This window comes from Rhyacophila brunnea, unplaced genomic scaffold (assembly GCF_057557595.1).
Source record: "Rhyacophila brunnea isolate RB1 unplaced genomic scaffold, BYU_Rbru_1.0 scaffold_17, whole genome shotgun sequence".
Classification (NCBI taxonomy): domain Eukaryota; kingdom Metazoa; phylum Arthropoda; class Insecta; order Trichoptera; family Rhyacophilidae; genus Rhyacophila; species Rhyacophila brunnea.
In genome coordinates this window covers 6,920,661-6,941,947 of record NW_028232827.1, presented here as the reverse complement: position 1 = coordinate 6,941,947, position 21,287 = coordinate 6,920,661, and the positions used below count along the sequence as shown (strand labels likewise).

At 31.5% G+C, this 21,287-nt stretch overlaps 1 protein-coding gene across 1 annotated transcript in view; it reads right to left on the bottom strand.

Moving 5' to 3' along the window:
• Window positions 1–21,287, bottom strand: part of Dh31-R (Diuretic hormone 31 Receptor) — a 340,188-nt gene that overhangs the window by 85,181 nt on the left and 233,720 nt on the right. The window contains exon 7 of the mRNA XM_085944554.1: window positions 14,078–14,257. Coding sequence (XP_085800680.1) covers window positions 14,078–14,257 — 180 coding nt within the window. The remainder of the gene's footprint in view (window positions 1–14,077; window positions 14,258–21,287) is intronic.

The following is a 21,287-nucleotide window of genomic DNA, read 5'->3' as shown; positions in this document are numbered from 1 at the left end:
TGACGTAATAAAATAAATATCAAGTGTCAAAGTGGCCATTTATTTTATAATCACAAAAAGATGGACCTATGTTAAAGGTAACCGTGGTTTTCTGATTATATTGTTTCAAAGAATAATATTTCTGTCATTGAATGCATTATAAACGTGTGCAGTTTCAGTATATGTAATTAGAAATGGAACTATTTTTGTTTATGTGGTGTTATTGCATAATCAATTAATGCGTGTCCATATGGACACGCGTGCCACTGAACACTACAAATTTAAATTATGATTTGTTATCACTATATTTTTTATAAAATATATTATTCTCATTTTGTCAAATTATTTAGTTTCTGGGATATGTCCAAGATTGAAGAAAGAAAAATGCTGATAAACAATGCATTGGATGCACTTTATGAAGCTAGTGATGATGATAATGTCGACGAATATAATATTATTATATATCTCACCACCGACCAAATCCTGTGGTTTTAACAGATGAGGATGGTGGTGGAACAATCGATAATTTACATCATAGACGATTAAAAGCAGATACACAAGTGAAATCTAGGAATGCAAGAACATAGATTGACCAATATTTATTTATTTTAGATATTTTATACTGCAACTGGAGATTCTACAAACAATTACACCTAGCTGCACAAAATATCAATTTTACGGGAAAAATGTGGAAAACAAGAACGCTGATGGATCTTGATAGGATGGATATTCAAAACTATGTACATCAAAATCAATGGTTCTAGCAGATATACGATTTAATGGGTTAAATTATTTTATTCAAAAAAATATAAAAAATCGACGCTGTGACCGATTTTTTTAAAAGAAAAAGAAACATCTGAAATCAGAACGCAGTGAAGAAAATGCAATATTAGCTTGTGTGTAATGTTTATTGAAAACTATCATACTTCTACTAATAAACCATAGAATCAAAAAAAAAATATGATAACATAAGTGTCACGCGTGTCCATATGGACACGGCTGTTTTCTCAGAACTCGGCAATAATTTGCAAATTTTATTTTTAATATTAATATTCTGTTATATTACTGATACACAAAAAATGTAAAGAAATGATTTTTAAAACAAATAAAAATTCATGTCACACCGACTACAAAATTTCTGTGTCCATATGGACACCTGTGCCACTAATGAGTTAATCATCAAATCACAATCTTGTGAATTATTCGTCGAATAAAAGAAATAATTAATTAAAATTATTAGCATGTTCAAGTAAGTTACAACAGAAAATATTGGAGTGATCCGTGACGTTGGTTAGTAATTAAAGTAATATAATATACTTTAATTTAGAATACAAAAACCGATCGCCTACTGTAAATCCATTTGGAGAGAGCTTATGAGCTGGTATTAATAAGGCCAATAATTAAAATTTGTCGCGATTAGGCATGACAGTCGTAGCATAGTGGTAATGCACAAGGAGTGATACCCAAGATACGTAGGTATGATCCTGCCGGGTGACTTACTTTTTTCAACAAAAGATTTTTTCTATTGGCTATATTTTCTCATGAGTGTTTTCAGAATTATGTATTTTTAATAAACGATGTACATTTAAGCGCCGGTTGATGGCTTTTAATACCAGGGGGTATATATAACGGGAAATTGCACAACTCAATCTGGAGAAAATAAAATGCTGCCTATTCGAAGCTTTTCGAAGTAGGATGACTTTTTTAACGGTTATTGAAATTAGAGATAATATTATGCAACATTGAGTCCTTATTTTCGTGGTTTTTATAACAAATATATATTTAAATTGACTGTCATCTAGCAGATGGTACATAGTCATTACTAATGGAATTACCTTAAGTGGAAAAGTACACAGGTGCAAATCTAGCGGTTACTTACAGGTTTAAATCCCATTGTGTGTCGTATTTCACCACGTTTTTATTAGCTCGTATTCTTGTTTGTCCGGTACTGATTTTTTCTTGTGCAGTAAATTTTTTTTCTTGTTTGTCCAAGATTTTTAATTAACTTCCCGACTAGCTAGACATTTGAAACTTTTAGAATATATCAGATATTGATACTTTTGGCCATCTTTAAGCAGAATTGAATTCATTTTCAGTTAATTCTGTTTTGTATGTTTCGGAAAAAAATCATTTAAAGTAATATTTACTACTCACTATTATTGGTTGCTAAGTGGGTCCTAGCAACTTAATTATTAATATATACGTGCGTTACTATGGAAATCAATATGAAATCTCAAAATGACTTTTCTGTATTCTATAATATTTATTCAGTATTTCTATTAAGTTTTTATTAATACATAGAATTGTCAAGATTATATGTTTCAACAGAAAATTTAAAAACGTGGTATATAAAAAGTTCATTTTATCTTGTAATTATTTTGTAGTTGGTATACGCATAATATGTTTTCTAATTATGTATGTTCAAATAGAATATCATATTCTCAAATCTTGTGAATTATTCGTTGAATAAAAGAAAAAATGGTTTATTAATGTATCAATTACTTTAATCATTCTTGAAAGAGACGTGATTTTGTCAATACAACGAATAAATGGGATAGTCCCTCTTAAACTCTTATGTGTTTATTTATTTATTTAAGAAATCAAAACATTGTGGAAGACATAAAAAATCAAAATTCTGAACGTTCACAACATGATATGTACACTATAACAAATATATTACCCTCACAAGAGAAAAGAAGAAAAACATAAAGTTTCAAAAACAAAATACACAGCACATCATTGAAAATGTCTGTCTTTAGATAGCGCATTGACTAGTCTTGCACCCCCCGCTAATGATATCTGATAGACTTGGCTCGAGAAAACAGCAGTTCTGAACCAGAATAGGTCATGGCTGCGACCACGTCGGCAATTGACAGGCGCATACTTAGACTATAGATACATCTAGACGCCACCCATTGCATTGCTAAATGAAGCTGCGTGCCGTGCGTTTGGTTTGTGGGCGAGCGAACGCATTCGTATTCAAATGTTCGAGACCATAGACCATTTCGCTAGTGTTCGCACTAGACCCTCAGGATTAAAATATATTTTTCTATTTTTTACGTTATATAGTATTGTTAAGCGGTCAAAATGCAAACATTAGGTAAAAATATCCATAATTTAAGTTATTTTATAGAAACACGGTCATTTGATATTAAAATATATAATAATATACAAATAAATTATCACAAACATGTTTAAATTTATCTATGAAACGTAATACCATCTTCTTGCTTATCAATACGGCTACCACATTAATACAACACACAGAACCATCTTTTCTACTTAATTAACTAAAAATATTTACCACTGACTTTACGTTTAACACAAAAAATAGCAATTTTAGCAGCATGGTTATCGACGCTTAGTTAAAGCGTCAATTACATAGAGCTTCTTTACGAGCTGTTTATTGGCGAATTTACAATCTGCCTGTAAAGTCTCCCAGTGTAATCATCGAACAAGGTAATAAGCAGGTTGTAAACACTCTACCGAGAAAAGTTGAAAGCCGGTCAACTTTACACGCTACACGCCAGCATGTGGGCCTACTGCGCAAACGCAGTAGCAACATCCCGGTAAAAAAACGAACTACGTTCTGTCAAAATAGTCGCTGGCTTGTGGCTTCTCAGCGAATGGAAAGTTTTGTGTGTAATCATGAAATCGCAGTAGCTGAATCGCCCGCTTTTAACTTCGCCAACAAACAGCTCGTAAAGAAGCTTAATGTAATTGACGCTTAAACAATAAGGTAAGATTTGGCGGCTACGCCGTAGCAAACCATCTCCCACATCTGTAAACCTTTTATCTTACTCTAGCGCGTGTCGCAGAGATTATAAGGGTGCCGAATACTTTTTCACTCGCACTTACGCATCGTTTTTGTTCAGGCCTTGGGCGCATATAAATTTTAAATCTTTAGGACGCCAGGATTGAAAACCATTGAAAACCGAATGTCTCAAGAGCAGAAGAGAGTGAAAAGTGAGCATGTTTTGTAGAAGCCAGTCGGAAAGTAATCGTTTGACGAATTATTGAAAGAAAAATAATCATTTATGTCGTAAAAAAAGACATCGAAGAATTTTTTTCTAAACACGCTTATTTTACTGTGTAGGTATATTTTATTTATGATCTTCAGATAACATTTTCATTAACCATATACTCGTGATAATAATATATATATAATATATCTGATATTATCGAAATATATAGTGGTAATAAATTATAGGTATATACCGATATCCATAAAAAATTCAGATAATAATTATGATACATATAAAATACAGTGTTATTAATTACTTACGTAAAAAGAATACCGCATGGTTACATATTAAAACTTTATTTTATAAGTTAGGTGCTCGATAAGCGTAATGTAGTAAATAAGTCAATGAATTTTATAGGTTTAGAAATCCAATATGAGATGTTTTGAGATAATATAATAATATATTATTCACATATTATGTAGACTGCCTAGCGTAACATCAAACGGGGCCTTAAAAGAGAAAAAATAAGATAAATTCATAAGTTCTTTAGTAATATATTTTAAACGGGACTAGCAAGACTATTAAAAAACTATATTTTTTATTAAATGAATAATTCGCAAAATTTGAGCTTTTTTATTGAACATATTTAATTTTAAAATACCTCAAAAATATAACTACTAAGAAAAATAGTTTATCAAATTAGTGGCAAGTGCAAGTACGTTAAGACTAAAGTTTGGAGAAATCCTGACGTCAACTATGAGGAATCAAGGTAACTACTTCTTCTTCGATGGCGCTACAGCTCAAGTCGAGCTCTGGCCTCCTCTACCGCCGTCCTTCAGCCGGAACGGTCCTCCGCACGTCTTTTCCAGTTCCTGATTTTTAGCAGCTGGTTGGCATCTTTTGTAATGTTATTACCCCATCGTGTGCGTGGCTTTCCCACCGGCCTTTTCCCTCCTGGGTTTTCTTCGAGGATCTTCTTCGGTATCCGTGACTCTGGCATGCGCTGGACATGGCCTGCCCAGTTTAGCCTCTGGCGTTTTATGAAGGTGGAGAGTTTTGAATCTTGGTATAAGCGGTATAGTTCCGTGTTGTACCTAATTCTCCACTCCCCACCATCATTCATGGGTCTGTGTATCCGCCTCAGGATCTTTCTCTCAAAGTCGTGTAGTGCGTCCTTGACTCGCACCCGTATGCAACGACTGTACGTATGACGGTTTTATAGAGCTGGGTATTAGTTTTTCTGTGGACATTTCTGGATTTGAATATGGGCAGCAATGAGAAGTACGATTTATTTGCAGCGGTTATTCGGGCTTTTATTTCTTCCAGTTTCTCGTTCTCTTTTGTATTATTGGGATATCAAAGTAACTAGGTAGGTACTTATTATTGATACCTTGATTCAAACCGTACAAGCCAATCGCCAATATTAACACAATTTAAAAATCGTTTCAGTTGTACGACTGCTAGTTATTTTTACCATAATAAATTAACAAGAATGCAAGTATCTGAATAAAATTAGTGACACACTTTAACTGGTATCAATCATGTTTGTTCATTAAAGATTATTATATATCAGAATAGTAGAGATGGAAGTTAGTAATATGAAATGTATATGTAGACTAATAAACTGTTTACACGTGCATGGATTTACTGCTGATAATATTGTGTATTATCGCGGCCATAACAAATGCACATGTAAACACTATTATACTGCCCTTCTAAGGAAGACGGCAGTAACTGAATCTCACACACTTTTGAGATAAATGACATAATGTGTTTTTTTCAAACTTTAGTACTGTGCATTAATAAAAGACGGTGATAATTTTTATTAGTAGGATGTTAAAATACAATCAAAGTAATAATAAACAAGCAGTAATTGCAATGAATAGGTGCAATTACTGCCTTTTTGCTTAAAAAATTGTATTATTTTAGATGATGTCTATTTTTTCACTAAGGATTTTAACGGAATTTTAGTGATGATACTGCTTTTAAAGAAACAGAATATATAGCTTTCCAAATTACCTAACGGATGGTATTCATAACTCAATTTCACAAATTTTGCGAGTTACTGCTTTCTTTATTGTAAGGGTAGTATAGTGCAATTTGCAACATTGCATGCATGGATCAAACAAGTTTGGCAGCCTCTGAATTTTCACGCGACAGTTGGAACTTATGAGATAGCTGCGAATGCGCAGTAGAACGATTGTGGCGAGCCTGTCGAAACGAAATTTTCACAACCAATCAAATAGCACCATTAATTAATGATAACAACACTTGAAAAATGACATTGATGAGACTGTCACTATACGCGTAAACAGTTATTATCGCGATAGTTTAATTTACACACAATTAATATTGCTGCCAGTAAATCCATGCACGTGTACAGGCGCTTTAAGTTTACTAGTCTAATTGAGGCAAATAAATTTTGTAACACACTGAATTTATATTTAATAAAAATGTATTTATTGTAACATTTCCATTTTTACAATGATAATTTGTAGTATTTTACTATGTAATATATTTTCAATTTGGAAAGGTTAACCCCCAGGCCGTAGGAGTACAAAAACAATGATAAGATGTCAATCTTTTAAAATGAACCAAAATCAACAAGATTCTCCTCTTCTTTAAGCATAGAAATATAGTGGTTTTATTCAGATATTTACAAAGCATTATCCCAGTTAGCGTGGGCGACGACTAGCACGTTTTTACTTCATCAAGATAATATAATACCATTCCCACGTTTTCATATACAACAATCTTGTTTGTCTTCTCCATCTGACCACATCCTCAACATAGAAAATTTCTTAGATCTGTTGATACGTATGAAGCATCTAAGTGCTTTTATTTATAAATTTTGCAATATACATATTTTTGACATCTATTCTGGCCTAAATCCATGTTGTATACCATCGTAATTGGTTCAATAAACCACGAAAGAAAACTAAATAGCATGTATAAGAGGAACGGCTAATAATGGTACTTCTTTTGGCGCGTTTGAGAAATCAGATCAGAGTGTATTTTTGGCGTGTCGTCGCTATAGGATTTGTTTCCCGAATAGACCAAATGTCAATTTTACAGGAGACGAAAAACAAATTTCATTGTCGTATATTTTAATATCAGTAGATGTATCAATCATTCTTTCAATATTGTATGATTGCAACATTATCTAAGAATAGATTCCAAGAATAATATACTGGTATAAATCATTAAATGCACAGAAAATGCGTTTTATTTACAAGTACTCACTGTGGATATTCGGGAAATTTTTAGCGCTCTTCAGAATAATGGATATTCGGGACAAAACATGGACGTTCGGGATTTAAGACCGTAGCGTATTGTTGCACGGCCCACAGATTACTGCGTGGTCAAAAAGTACGCGCCTCAAATGTTATATTTATTTACACGATAATTGTTAATATTTACCTCTACTATTTAAATACTTAATGATCGTAATTACCCAAGTTCGTATGTAATAATAACATGCGGCAATCGTTTTTTCGGTTTTTTTTTCGGATTAAGTAATAAAATAGTTTTTAAGTAATTAACTATTTTTTTATTGAACGAATAATTCACAAGATTTAAGAATGTACCATTCTAATAATCGAACATACTTACATAATTTTTTTAAATAACTTCTGAGAAAATATATTATAAGGTATCTACTACTTCAATTACTAACCGCCGTCACGGTCATTTCTCCAATATTTTATGATGGTACTTACTCGTACTTGCTAACAATTTTATATTAATACTTTTTCCAAAAAAAAAAAAAAATCTATTTATACCTATATATCTATATATTATTATATCTATATATTTCTATAATTGACAATTAAACTTATTACAAACCACTAAATAAATATTATATATTTACTATTGTAAGGAATAACAACACAAAATAATAGCATGTATAAATTAATTACCATTAGCTGCTAATATTAGGTAGGTACTAATATCCACCAAATAAATAGTTACTAACATACATATTAAATTAAATTAACTATCAGCGCATTCAAAAATAAATAATAGCATCGCCTTTATTTTCATAGAAATACCTAGATTAAAAGTAAAATAAAGACAAACAATGTTTGATTAATAATAATTTGAAATAATAATTATTTTTTACGTCATAGTAGTTGCCGGGTCATACTGTAGAATTCATATAACCGTTGGGATTTTGTGTCATTTATCAAAACAAAATGCAGTTATTTAGGTTAAAATAGTCACTTCCACAACTCTACTGTAAGTTCAGGGCGAACTGGTGATGTATCAGCTATGAATGATCTCTTCAAATTTGATGAATTCACTATTAAAACAATAGTAACGTTAAAAACAATATCAATAAGACGAAATTTGAAAGAAGTCTCCGGACGGCCGAAACATATGAAAGTGGGCGTGATTGTTTTAGAGCTAGACAGCGTGAATGTGGGAGCGAAATGCACGGCGTGAGCGCGGTTTGATTGGCTAAAGTCATATTCGGGAAATAAACACTCAGCCAGAGATATATTTCGACCGAAATTAACTTGGATATTCAGGTAAGAATAGTTGGACATTCGGGAGAACACCACGGAGTAATTGTAACTTAACATGGCGTATACGGGTTTTTTTAAAAAATATCTCTGTTCCTAGATAAAAATATATTGTTTTTATAAATGATTTCGGTAGAGTTCGATAACAGAAATTGAACTGCATTAAAATGTCGATTTCGACAAAATGGATATTCGGGAAACAAATCTTATAGCGACGGTGTGACATGTAACACATAATTTATTTTTTCACACGAAAAAAAAACGCACTTGATTGGATTCGAACCACTGATTGTTCGGTTATCAGCCGAACGCAGTACCTTTACGCCACAGTATGATACTGCAATCGGGACGATTATACAGTATAATATTTTAGTTTAGAATTGTTCCGTTGCCTAGGCAGCGAATTTATTATTGTCGGCCATCTGTAATTCATTACGTAAACAAACGATTAAACGTCAGCTAGTAATGTATAAGTTAAAGTTATAGAAATAAACCAACGGCTAGAACTAGGAATCTAGTTTATCACAAGTTTTGTTTTTGTTTTATTACGCGAAAGAAGTATAACTTCTAATGCGCGTACATAAGTACACACACAGATTTTTTTGTTATTTCTACGATAACTGAGTGACATATATATTATATTGATTCGGGATACAAATCCTTCTTCAAAACGACATTAATTTTAATAAATTTAAAAAACAAAAATTGGATGCTTGCAACTCCTAATTTATTACAAAAGAGAACGTGTATTCTGTTCATTCGTCTACCCCTTTTCTTTGCACAACAGTAGTGTAGTTTCATTTACTTTTTTTTATTTTTATTTATTAATTATAGTTTTTAAAGAACCCACATCTACATCAATTAGGTAATCTCTGATTTTTTAAATATATCTATTCAACATATAGGTATAACTTGCAAATACCGCAGATTTAATATATTTAAAATATATAAAAATAAAATATAAAAATCACATTTGAAAAAAATACGACCCCCGGCAGGATTTGAACCCGTATATTCACTGGTACGTATGTTCATTATATAGAATATCACATTCTCAAATCTCGTGAATTATTCATTAAATATAATAAAAATAATAAAAGAAATGGTTTATAAATATTGATGTATCATAATTAATTAGTACATGAGTTCAATTTGATAACCAAAGTTACATAGATGTACAGATATAAGACTATGAGTTGAATCCATATTATGGCTACGCTATATACGAGTACCTAAGGTGCTTGGTGAATTGTAAAACTGTCTTACCGATTTATACCTAGTAATAAAAGTCTGCCTGTCTGGCCCAGATAAAGTGTATAACAAGTTCCGCACTGTAGCAAATAAATATTAATTCTCTTTAATAGATTAAAATGATCTTTACTATTGTTACCGGAATCGAGTCTTTTCAAAAATTCACCTACAGTAATAATCCACATTCCAAGTCATAATATTATTATATGTTACTTTTCTTATAATATACAATTACGTCACGTATATGTATCACCAAAAACATATGTAATAAAACTTTGCGGAAGGTAAATATGCTCAAGCAAAGATTACGCCAACCCTACGTGATCAACAGGTCTCAACAGGTGGGGTGCGGGGGAAGCAAACGGGAAGGAGGTGATACAAAAGCTTTCGCGAGGTGACAAACCAAATTGAACTTTCGGTTCGTGAGCTTTCTGGCCTGGGATGGATTTAGCTTTCGACTATCGACATTTTGCCTAGCCCAACCTAAATTATTTAGCAACATTGTCTACACAAAACTAGCGTGTGAGTAAAATGTAAGCCGTTTGTTATCTCAAAATTTGATACATGTTTAACTACCTATTTATATCAATTCAGGGGGAATAGATTTGTGAATGTTTTTAGATATAAATAATTGTTTGTCTTTTAAAAGTAGGTAGGTCATGGACCCCACAAGGAAGGGGCTGACAGGGATCTAGCCTAGGGTGGCTCTAGCGTAGACAGTCAAGTGAGATATGCAAACATCACAAATTTGTTTCAATAGTAATTATATTAATTATAGCGCTATTATATAACATAAAGAATATTAATTTAAATGATGTGCGATGCAATTTGATGTGACATGAAGATTGATATAGTTAAATGATAATATTCATGTGTAGAATTTTATTTTATAATTATTTTTAGTGTGTTTCCTCATAATAAAAATATATTATAAAATTTATTGATTAATGAGGTATGTATAAGAAGATTTGACGCAGGACCAAACTGATATGGACCGCATTAGTGGATATGAGTAGTATTATTAAAAATTACAGATTTTGACACAACTCTAACAAATGTTCAATCAATTTGCGTTTCATAATGCACCTGAAACATTTATAGCTTAATTTATTTAAAAAAAAAGACACGTTGAGCACATAACAAATTATTAATTAAAGACGTTCACAACATGACATTAAGAATAAAAAGTACATGTAAATCAACTAGAGAAAAAACAAGGTAGAGAAAAAAAACACACCAAAAAAATAAAATAAAAGTAAAATAAAAAAACAATTCCTAATTAAAAATAAACAATAAAATATAATTTAAAATCAGAATACATAATGCATCGCTAAAAATGTCTATATATCTAGGGAGTGCATTGACCAGCCGCACAGCCCTCGCCATTAGTGCCTGGTGAGCCAGACACTAGGACACAGCTTTCACCCAAAATAGGTCATGGCTGCGACCACACATGGAATTGACGGGTGCATAAAAATTTTAATTTTCTAGAATATCGGAATTGGAAACTATATCACGTGCGAGCAAGAGAAAATGATTTAAGAGCAGAAGTGATCAACGAGCTTTAAGAGAATGAAAGGCGAGCATGCCTTGAAGAAAGTTAGTCGGAAAATACTCGTTTGCTAAAGAAAATAAGGATGTCGAAGAAATTTAATATGCGTCCAAAATTTAAAAGTAGCTTAACGTATCACAGAAAGGTTTACCTATGCAGAACATAACGCGGATAGACCAGAAAATAAAACATTGTATAAAGAGTTAGTACACGATGTGATACAGGTTGCCAAGGTTATACAATGGCTATCCCGGATATTATGTCATATCGTTCGTAAATAACCATTGGATGTAAGATAACCAACCACTCAAAAGGTTTCTATTTAATATACCAGAAAGTAAAATGGAAGGTTTGGATACTTACAGTGTGTAAGGACAGTTGAATTCGATATAAAGACAGCATCCCTGAGGTTAATGCTTTAAAGATAGCTTAGGGTAGATAGAGTGAAGTAAAAACGTTAACAGGAGATGAAAAAGACTGAAATTGGTTGGTTGTATCTAAAAAAAAATGTGTAGTTATACTAACACGTATCCATAAACTTGTACGTATGTAGTTCGCCATATCACACTTCACTGTGAAATGTTATATCTTAAATATATGGCCGTATATTAAACAACTTCTTTGGGTCGTATAGAACTGACATAAATTCATGTCTAACTAAAACATGGTTTTTATCGATTTGCTACACTTTATAGGAAGGCAGCAGAAAACTAATTTTGAAAATAGTCGATATACTGGATTATTTGTTAGGTTAGGTTATGTTTTCATTCTTGAATTCATGAATTTTACCAAAATCAGTTATGAAAATTGAATTAATGTTAATATTGAATCTAATATAATTGGAGACCGTATAGTATTATGTATATGGTCATCTCTTTCCGATAAGAAAGCTCACGGCAAACTGCGCCATGGTGAAATGTTTTACGTACAAATTACATGTAACCATACTAGTAATTAATTATTTAATCATTTACCCTTTTCAAGTGAATAGCTCCATTAAAGTATTGTGTTTTCTCTGTATACTTACATTATTACGAAGGTATCTACATACCCAATTAACCTAATCTGCTATAAAAAGTATGTTGGTCCATTCCGCAGGGAATTTTCATTGGATATATATAATTAGCATATATTTTCAGGACACTTTTGGCTAATTAGAGTAATTATTATAAAATTGTAACTAGTAATGGCTAATTAATTAATTCTAATTATAATAATATTACCTACGTACTTACTTACACACCTATTTACATAATTAAAATAAACTGGTCGGAATACGGAACTGTTTTACTTCCAGACTATTCATTATATTAAAGTCCTATTTTATATATTCTATGAACATTAAAATTAGCATCATTTTTCTGTTGAATTTTTATATTGAGCTTAATTTTTGCCTACTAACCGTATACCCATAGTCTTGAAATATCAGTGGCGAAGACTCCCCATACTAGGCGATTATTTGAAGCCTACCTTCTTAAGAAAAATATTTTTTAATATCATATTGACTTATTTATATAATCACTTGATTATAAATATTCTATAAAATAATTTATTTTTCCAACGAGAGATGCCGTATGTGTAGGAATTTTTTACACAGATAATTACAAAACAATCTGCAAAGGTTTTAAAAAATATACCACAGCGCGCCATCTGTCTTGACGCAAATGAATGTCAGATTATGTTTCAAATAATTCTCATTTTTTTTTTCATATAGACTTTACGTCACGTAGCCCCGCCCAGTCTATCGAATTGTATGAACTAAAGTAAGCTCCGATCGCAGAGCCTAAAACTAAATAATTAATAATTAAATAATCTAAAAAAATAATTTATATGGTGTTTAATCGAATATTAATAAAAATAGACTGTTTTTAAAAATAAAAAGGACTTATCTAATGATTTTTATTAATATATATAAATGTTTTGAAAAAATACGTACTTAATTTAAACCGATCGCTTAATTTTATGCCATCATTGAGTTTTTGAAGTTTCATTAAATTAGTGTGTCGTTGTCATTAGTGTGTACACAAATTCATTAGTAGTAATATCGTATTATCTTCTTATTTCTCGTAAGTATAACTGACAAGTGTGTTCTTTTTATCAGATCTCCACAGCCTACCTCTTTCCAAAAGTCACCCTTCGCCACTGTGAAATATAGTACATAGGTTCACTCCGAAGAGTTACCAGGAAGCTTTAGATACTCCGTCTTGATGACAGTGGTGTATTTGTTTACTAAAAGTATCTTACTGGATTTTTCGGGGACATATTGATAACATCGAAGATTGCAGAGAGAAGCGGTGTAATTTATTTTAAATGAAATACTGGTTTACAGATTACAGTGTATTCCATAATAAAATATTTATAACATCTAATCTAATAGTAAACAAAAAAATCTGCGAGCGAAAAAAAATACGGTTGCGGAATACGGACTGCGAAGTACGCCTTTCTCGCCTTACGCGTAGTCTGGTACATACTCTAAACACTATCTATAATAATGTACAAAAGAAAATGTGTATCTTTGATCTACATAATTTTCGAGGTAATACAACTTCAACATTGTATTGGTACGGTTATAAAGAAAATCTTTTGCATACTTTCAATGCGCCAACGAAAGTATTGAAATAAGAATACTTGCATAAGTTTATGTGATAAAACACATTTCTACTACCTTTATCAAAATCATGAAAAAGAAAAATATAAAAAATCATGATATCAATTATAATTTAAATTCAAATTTCATTAAGTATCCTCGATCGATAGTATTATTATTATAAAAAAATCAATAGATTTTCTCTTCAGATTCTTACCTGAAAGCCTGAAGTGCTGTTCTTGAAGGACCTTGAGTGGACCTCGAAGGCATGGGCGCAGCTAGCAGCTTAACGCACAAGACCCTGACGATGTTGCAGAGGAACACCAAGTTCAGGAAAATCGTCACCGCTACAACGACAACCAGGATTGTCGTCTGCGATGTTTCGTTCATCCAGCATCTAGGGGTAAAAAATATTAAATTTATTAAATTATATAGATGTGAAAAATATATTATATTCAGAATAATTATTACAGTTTCATGCTAGTATTGATTTTTTAACTGCCAATTCTTGGAATAAATATATTCTTTTTTATTTTAGTGACATCTTGCAACTAACAGCACATCTCATCATCCTGGGGCAATACAAATATAGACGTATCCAAACCAACTCGCCCCGCACCACACGCGGTCTTAATTGAGCGTATCCCATATGGATGTGAAGCATCAATAGTTGTTTTCGCCTAAGAATTTCTCAAGAGCAGATACTTAAGACTAATGTCACTACAAACTTAAATGTGCTCTGACTGATGTTACTGTGGCTAGTTCTAATTAAAAGTTTCCATGCAATAGAGGATCTCAGTGAACTTACAACAAATAAAAAATTCTAAATAGTAATTAATATATTATGTATAAATTTCATATTATTAAATAGATAATTTGGAATATTTTAGCTAGCGGAAATTAAATTCGTCTTTTTTTCTTTTCGGTCAATGTGGTTTATCAATTAACCTATCGACGGACATTTATGTCAGTTTTTATAGATATCGACATTTGAATGCCATATTGTGGGCTTTTACGATATCTATATATCCCTGTTTTTTGATTTTACAAATATGGCATAGTTCAGAAGATAAGTAAGTCTGAAAAATCGTTGTTCCTATGAAAACGTCAAAAAATATTCCAAATGTTTTTTCTCTCTCCTGAAAAATCATTGTTTTTCCAAATGTCGTTTTTTAATCAACTCGCCAAATCGGTGCAATACCAATAACATTTTAATTTAAACAATAAAATTTCGTTAATATCGGCGACTATGTTTTGTAGTTTTAAATCATTTTGACGATATTGTTGTCTTTGCGAACGACCCGGTTTTAAATTATTGAAAAACAAATATACATATTATTATATTCATCAACTCTTCAAACCATAAAGTCTGTCAAAAAATATTCATTGAATAAAAACAATATTTAAAATTTATTTTTATGTAAAATGACACAATACTGGATAAACCCCGTAAAATAGGAAATAGTATAATTGGACGCCGCACTGTCGTAGACACGTATACAGAACGTAGACGAGGAATTTTAATCAGTTTCTATCTACTACTCAGTAGTTTTAATTCATTTTACTCTTAACATAATGGTTTTTTATTGCAGATTGAGAATTACCATGCCTAAGGCTTTATATAAAATAAAAAAGTCATTTTTCGTTGGAACTTTAACATGTGCACGATTAAATCATTATTTACATGTGTATATTTAATTTCTAACCAACTATTAAATCATAATAAATTTAAATATAAATAATAATATTAAATATATATATTTTTTAAAGTAACTATAAATACCTAACGTCAATTTGATTTCGAATTGCGTGGCGTCCAGTTGGACCGGCGCCAAATCATCCTTGACCCGTAAAATACGATGTATGCTTATAAAAAGAATAATCATTACATAACACTCAATGACTCAAAAATATATAAAATAATTAACACAGTAAAGTTGAAGGTTAGATTAATTATTGATTTGAATTAGGTATTTGCTTTTTCTGACCATTCTGACACTCTCAATCTCTTCAAAAATGCTCGCAACTGGTCAGTATTAATTAAATTTGCCGTAAAAACGAACTCGTTCAAATAATTGCAATTAAAATATTTTCGTGCTTGGACCTTGGTCATTAAACATCGATATTCCCTAAAATAGTACCTAGCAGAATTAGTTAATAATTGGATACCACGGAACACCATTGCAATGAATGGTATATAAAACTGTAATTGAAATCGTATAGGCCAGGTATGTTCAACATTAATTTATTGTTTTATAAAGCAATTTTGGTGTGTGTTATTTTATAAGATTACGTTGTTCTCTGTGTTCTATGCATCTAACATAAATCTTATTTTGAATTAAATAGTGCAACCAAGAAAATAAGACAATAACTACCCATCAATATAAGTAACTTTCAAGTTTAAAACTTATATAAGAATAATATTAATTAATAGTTGTCAAAAATATCACAACCAACAAAAAACCTTGATCACATTGTAAATTAATATGGATTATAATTAAGTATGCATTTATAAAAAAAAAATTGTTTTACCTAGGTACTTAACCATCCCTTTACGATGCTAAATTCCGTCGGTTCTGGTGATGTCACCTTGGGTTATCGTACGTGATTGACAATATTGCAGTAGGTAAAAGGAAAATGCTTATGTTGGTAACATAAGTATTTACATTAAGGTTTCATCATCATCATTTACTATATATGAAGAATATCTATAAATTATATATATTAAACTTACTCGGTAATGCTGTAGACTTTTTTAAGTAATAACATTTTAATTATATGTAATATTGATATTTCTGGAAATCACCAAAATATGAAGATGGAGAAGTGAATATTAACTGAAATAGGCTGGGTAACCTAGGGTGACATTACGGTAACGGAACTGTTAATAAATCGTACCTAAATATTATTCAGAATCTACATAATAATTGAGCGTAGTTATGCACAAAGCAGCCGAGCCACACAAATCTCAAACAGAGATAGAAGCACTTTTATGTAAATTATGTTTCTTTAAATCTGCAAAGCCTCTGTATTGAATGATAGATAGTATATATATATATATATATGATTTTGTATAACTTTTGAAGAGATAAAAGCATATAATCTATGAAATTTTGGTGTTTTAGCAGTCCAGGTGTTTTGAGTAAAATGATTTTTTTTAGATTGTGCATCTCTTATTTTTGTAAGAAAAGTCTTTATTTTTTGATTATTTTCTTTAAAAATAGCCTTCTAAGTTACTAAATTATTATGGGAATTTCAAAATTATGAAAATAATTCGAAAAACTTGTAAATTATACATCAATATTTAGCTGCCTGGCACTATTTTTTATATGAAAAATCTGTATATTATATTATATATAATAAAATGAAAAACATATAATGTAATTGAGAAAATAATGTTTATTAATTGAATGTAAAAAAACACACCTTACAGGAACGATTTTAAAAATTTACGTAAGTACATAATATTATCATTTGGCTGCTTTTTGCAGAACGAATATACCATATTTTAAGAACGCATTTATATGACATTTTGTATGACAGCAGCTTGGTTGCTTTATGCAAATCAAAAATGTCATATTCTGCGATTTGCAAAATCTTTTAAACGCATTTATATGAGATGTTTTTATGACAGCAGCTTGGCTGATTTGTGCAGAACGTAAAACAAACGTGTGAGATTGCGGAAATCACAATAACTCATTTTTTTTCAAAATTGTAGCTTGGCTGCTTTGTGCATAACTACGCTCAATTAAGTTTCCCTTTAACACAAATTTATATCTGAAACATTTTGTTTGAGAAAACATCTGATTTTTTCTATATTAGTTATATAAATGACACATACTGGTGAAAAACCGTAAAAATGCAATGTTTGCTTATTTAAATGATTGCATCGCGGTTATTTAAAAAAATATTATGTATATAACAGATAGTAATGAAAAACTATATTAAAACGTTCTTTTTCCATTTATTATGTAAATTTGGCAGATAGTTTATGAATCCTTATTATTATAAAATTCAACCGCGATAATATGGAAGTTGGTGACCCCTGTTATGAACTCATTAAAAATTTGCTCTCTTACAACCCTCGTCCAGTAAATAAATAAACAAAAATCCCATATTTGGTTAGTAAATTCAATTCTATTGTTTTAAATATAGTAGTTTAATTAATATTATTTCTACAGTGATTAATTTATTCATAAAATTAATAAAAATGAGATTTGGTTACAAATTGATTTTAAATCAGTGAATTTTGTATGCTTGCGTAATTAGAATATAAAATCGTATACATACTAAAGTTGGCAACATTTAAATAACGACATCTCTGTTTGACATGAGTATTACATCTGGAAAACCCGCGAAAAAAATGATAATATGCAATTCGATATTTAAAATACATATTACGAATAAAACAAAAGAAATAGTAGGTATTATATGACATTATTTTTTCATTGCAGTGTTGTTAAAATTAGTATAAATGTACACTGCAACAAGCTTATCTATAGAATTATCCCGGGAGACACAATCGATATAATGTAGATACTTGAAACAGAACAGAATTAGAAAACGGAATGATGTATTCAAGATGGCGTCATTAGGTTTATTACTTATGTATTGTAGTTTAATTTTGTCCGCTCTATAGATAGGGTTGCTAGACTATAGAGTGTAGATATATAATAATTTTATGTTTCCTACTAGTAAAACAGTAAACTATGAAGTATTTAAATATACCAAGCGACTATGAAATAATTTCTTGATAGATGGCTTCAAAAACTGCGAACTATTGAGTCGCATAGAAAAGTCGATTTTTAACATACGACATCTTTGGGTGTAGGTAATATTTTCTTTAATACTTATGTCAATATCAGTCGAAAGCTCTCGCGGATGTTAATAAATATACCTACATAGAAGTGTCAAAAAATTAGTAAACGTGGTGTATGGGCACCATCATGGCCCCCGCATCCTGAAACGGGCCCCCTAGCTATTCCTAAGGTTAAAAGTAGTCTGACACTCTACAGTTGCGTTTATTAAAATAAATGGTGTTCAAGGTCAAATAAAGTTCAGTGTATTTTAGCGAATTTTTACCACATCAAATAATGGAGTTAAAGTTCCCACCACCACCCGTCATATATGCACAGCCGTGGATATGCACAGCCGCTTTCTATGACGCTTTAAACGTGTCTGAAAGAAGTGATATTAAGTGCTCATTCCGTCCCGAGACGGAGCCGCAGGAGACTGACGCTGCAACCTTGCACCGTAGTGATTAAAGAAGAAAGTTAAAAAAGTTTTTTTTTTGTTTTTTGGACTGGCTCTGCTGTCCGCTGACGTTAAGCGCTTTGTGTACCCGCATACTGAGTGTCACAAATTGAAATGGATGAGTCTACAGAAGAGTCGGGACTATCCCGTTCCCCATACGACGCTGCAAATTTCTCGAATGCCGCAAAGTTGGCCTCGGTTGCTATCAGATCTCCATGACCAATTGGGCCCGTGTGAGGACGGACCCTGAGTTGTCGTCAGTATCAACAAACAACTATCAAAAATTGCATCGCGCAACCATATATTTTTAAATAGTAACCGCGAAGTAAAATAGCGCCCCAGACGATTTTATTATTGTTAGAGTAAATTTAAGATGTGTGTTTACCTCTTTTATCTAGTCGACCCGCCACACCGGCCCCTGAACTAGAACCCTGTCAGCTCCCCACTTATGGGGGACATGGGCGATTCAAAACCTATCTAACTACACGAACCAAATTGTTGACAAACTGGAAAAAAACTGCTGTGAGCTTAATTAATATTTAAAAGAGACTAGTTGAAAGAATTAATGAAGAAAATAAATAATAATAACACCATTATTAAGATTTATCATGTAATAGCAACCTTTAATATGTTATTTTCAATGATTAAAAATACAATTTAAGTGGGTTTTTAAAGTGAATCGTATGGATTTAAGGTTGTTTTGAAAGTTTACTTTTATGAAAAAATTATACGGCCATTTCTGTTTCTGATATCATTGGTTGAATTAATGAAACCTTATGCGAAATTTAACCATTTTGGATTTGGGTAGGTTTAGAAACTAAATACAATTTTAACATGCGTTACATTCGTTACATTCGTAAGTATCTCTATATATTTAGAAACGTTACGAAAGTGAATGTATATTATATTTTGATGCGTATAATATTATATTGAAATAGAAAACAGTTTGCCATAAAAATTTGAAAAAAGGGTCGTCATGTAGGTTTTGAAACTAATGTGCTCATTTATGCGTAAAGTACAATAGTTATTAAAAACCAATTTTACAACTTTACTATTGGTGGATAAAAGTTAAAGTACTGTATTTCGATTACTTATTTACTTACACATTCTAAATTTAAAATCAGTTACCCGCTGTTATTTACCTATCTAATTAAAAAGCATGTAGCATTGTAATTTTATAGCTCAATATTTTCGTAAAATGAGTTATAAAAGAAAATAATACTTGCGGTGGAAGGCATATAAACATGCCCTAAATTAATCGTAGGTATATCCCGCGGGCGACAAGCTCGCTTTGGATATAAATTAATATTTTAATTCGAATTTAATCTACCGTAAGAAAAATAAGTAACAAACATAGCATTATTTCTACATGTTTTTAAGAAAAATATCTGAAGAATATTATTATTTATTATTCACCGTTGTGCAAATATTTTTTTGACATGATAATGATCAGCTGCATGCCTTTTTTCCACTGTCTATCGTTTCGCTTTTCAAAGTTATGTCAGAAGCTATCCAGGATGAACTTCGCAAGACACTGCTTGTGGATGGAGCGCGTTTGTACGGAAAGGGAAGAGCTGCTCAAGTCGGTTCAACCAGCTGTTGGGCCCATCGGACCGTCCGATCTGGTCGCCACAAAGGCCAATTTGTTCGGCAGTTTTGTATTAGCTTTAATTTGTTACCTACTACAATTTTTAATATTGACTTTACGTGTTCATCTCTCCTATATGTGCCTAGGAGTTATCACATTCACTGCTGACCAGTTAATAACTAGTTAATTATCATGCTAATAGTATCTAATAGCTATCTAATGGCCATGCGCCAGTCGCGTTGTCAGCGCTAAATGAGTTTACTTAAAATCACGTAATACAGTCAAAGTACATTTGAGTGCATCGCGACCATAGTCATGAGTAACTGCTCCTGAGACATTCCCAGTCATGAAAATAAAAATGATGCTTCACATATAATCGTAGGGTTCAGTGATACGCCCGATTAAGACCGGGTGTGGTGCGGGGTGGTATGGTTTCGTGGGGCCATTAACCTTAATGTGGACGGAGCGCATTAGATTATGCAGAATTCCTAGTTCAACTTCTAATATTACTATTTCGTTCAAGCATTTTTGTGAAAAAACCTTTTCTCTCATCGCATTAACATAATATGGTGCCGAATTGAGCAGC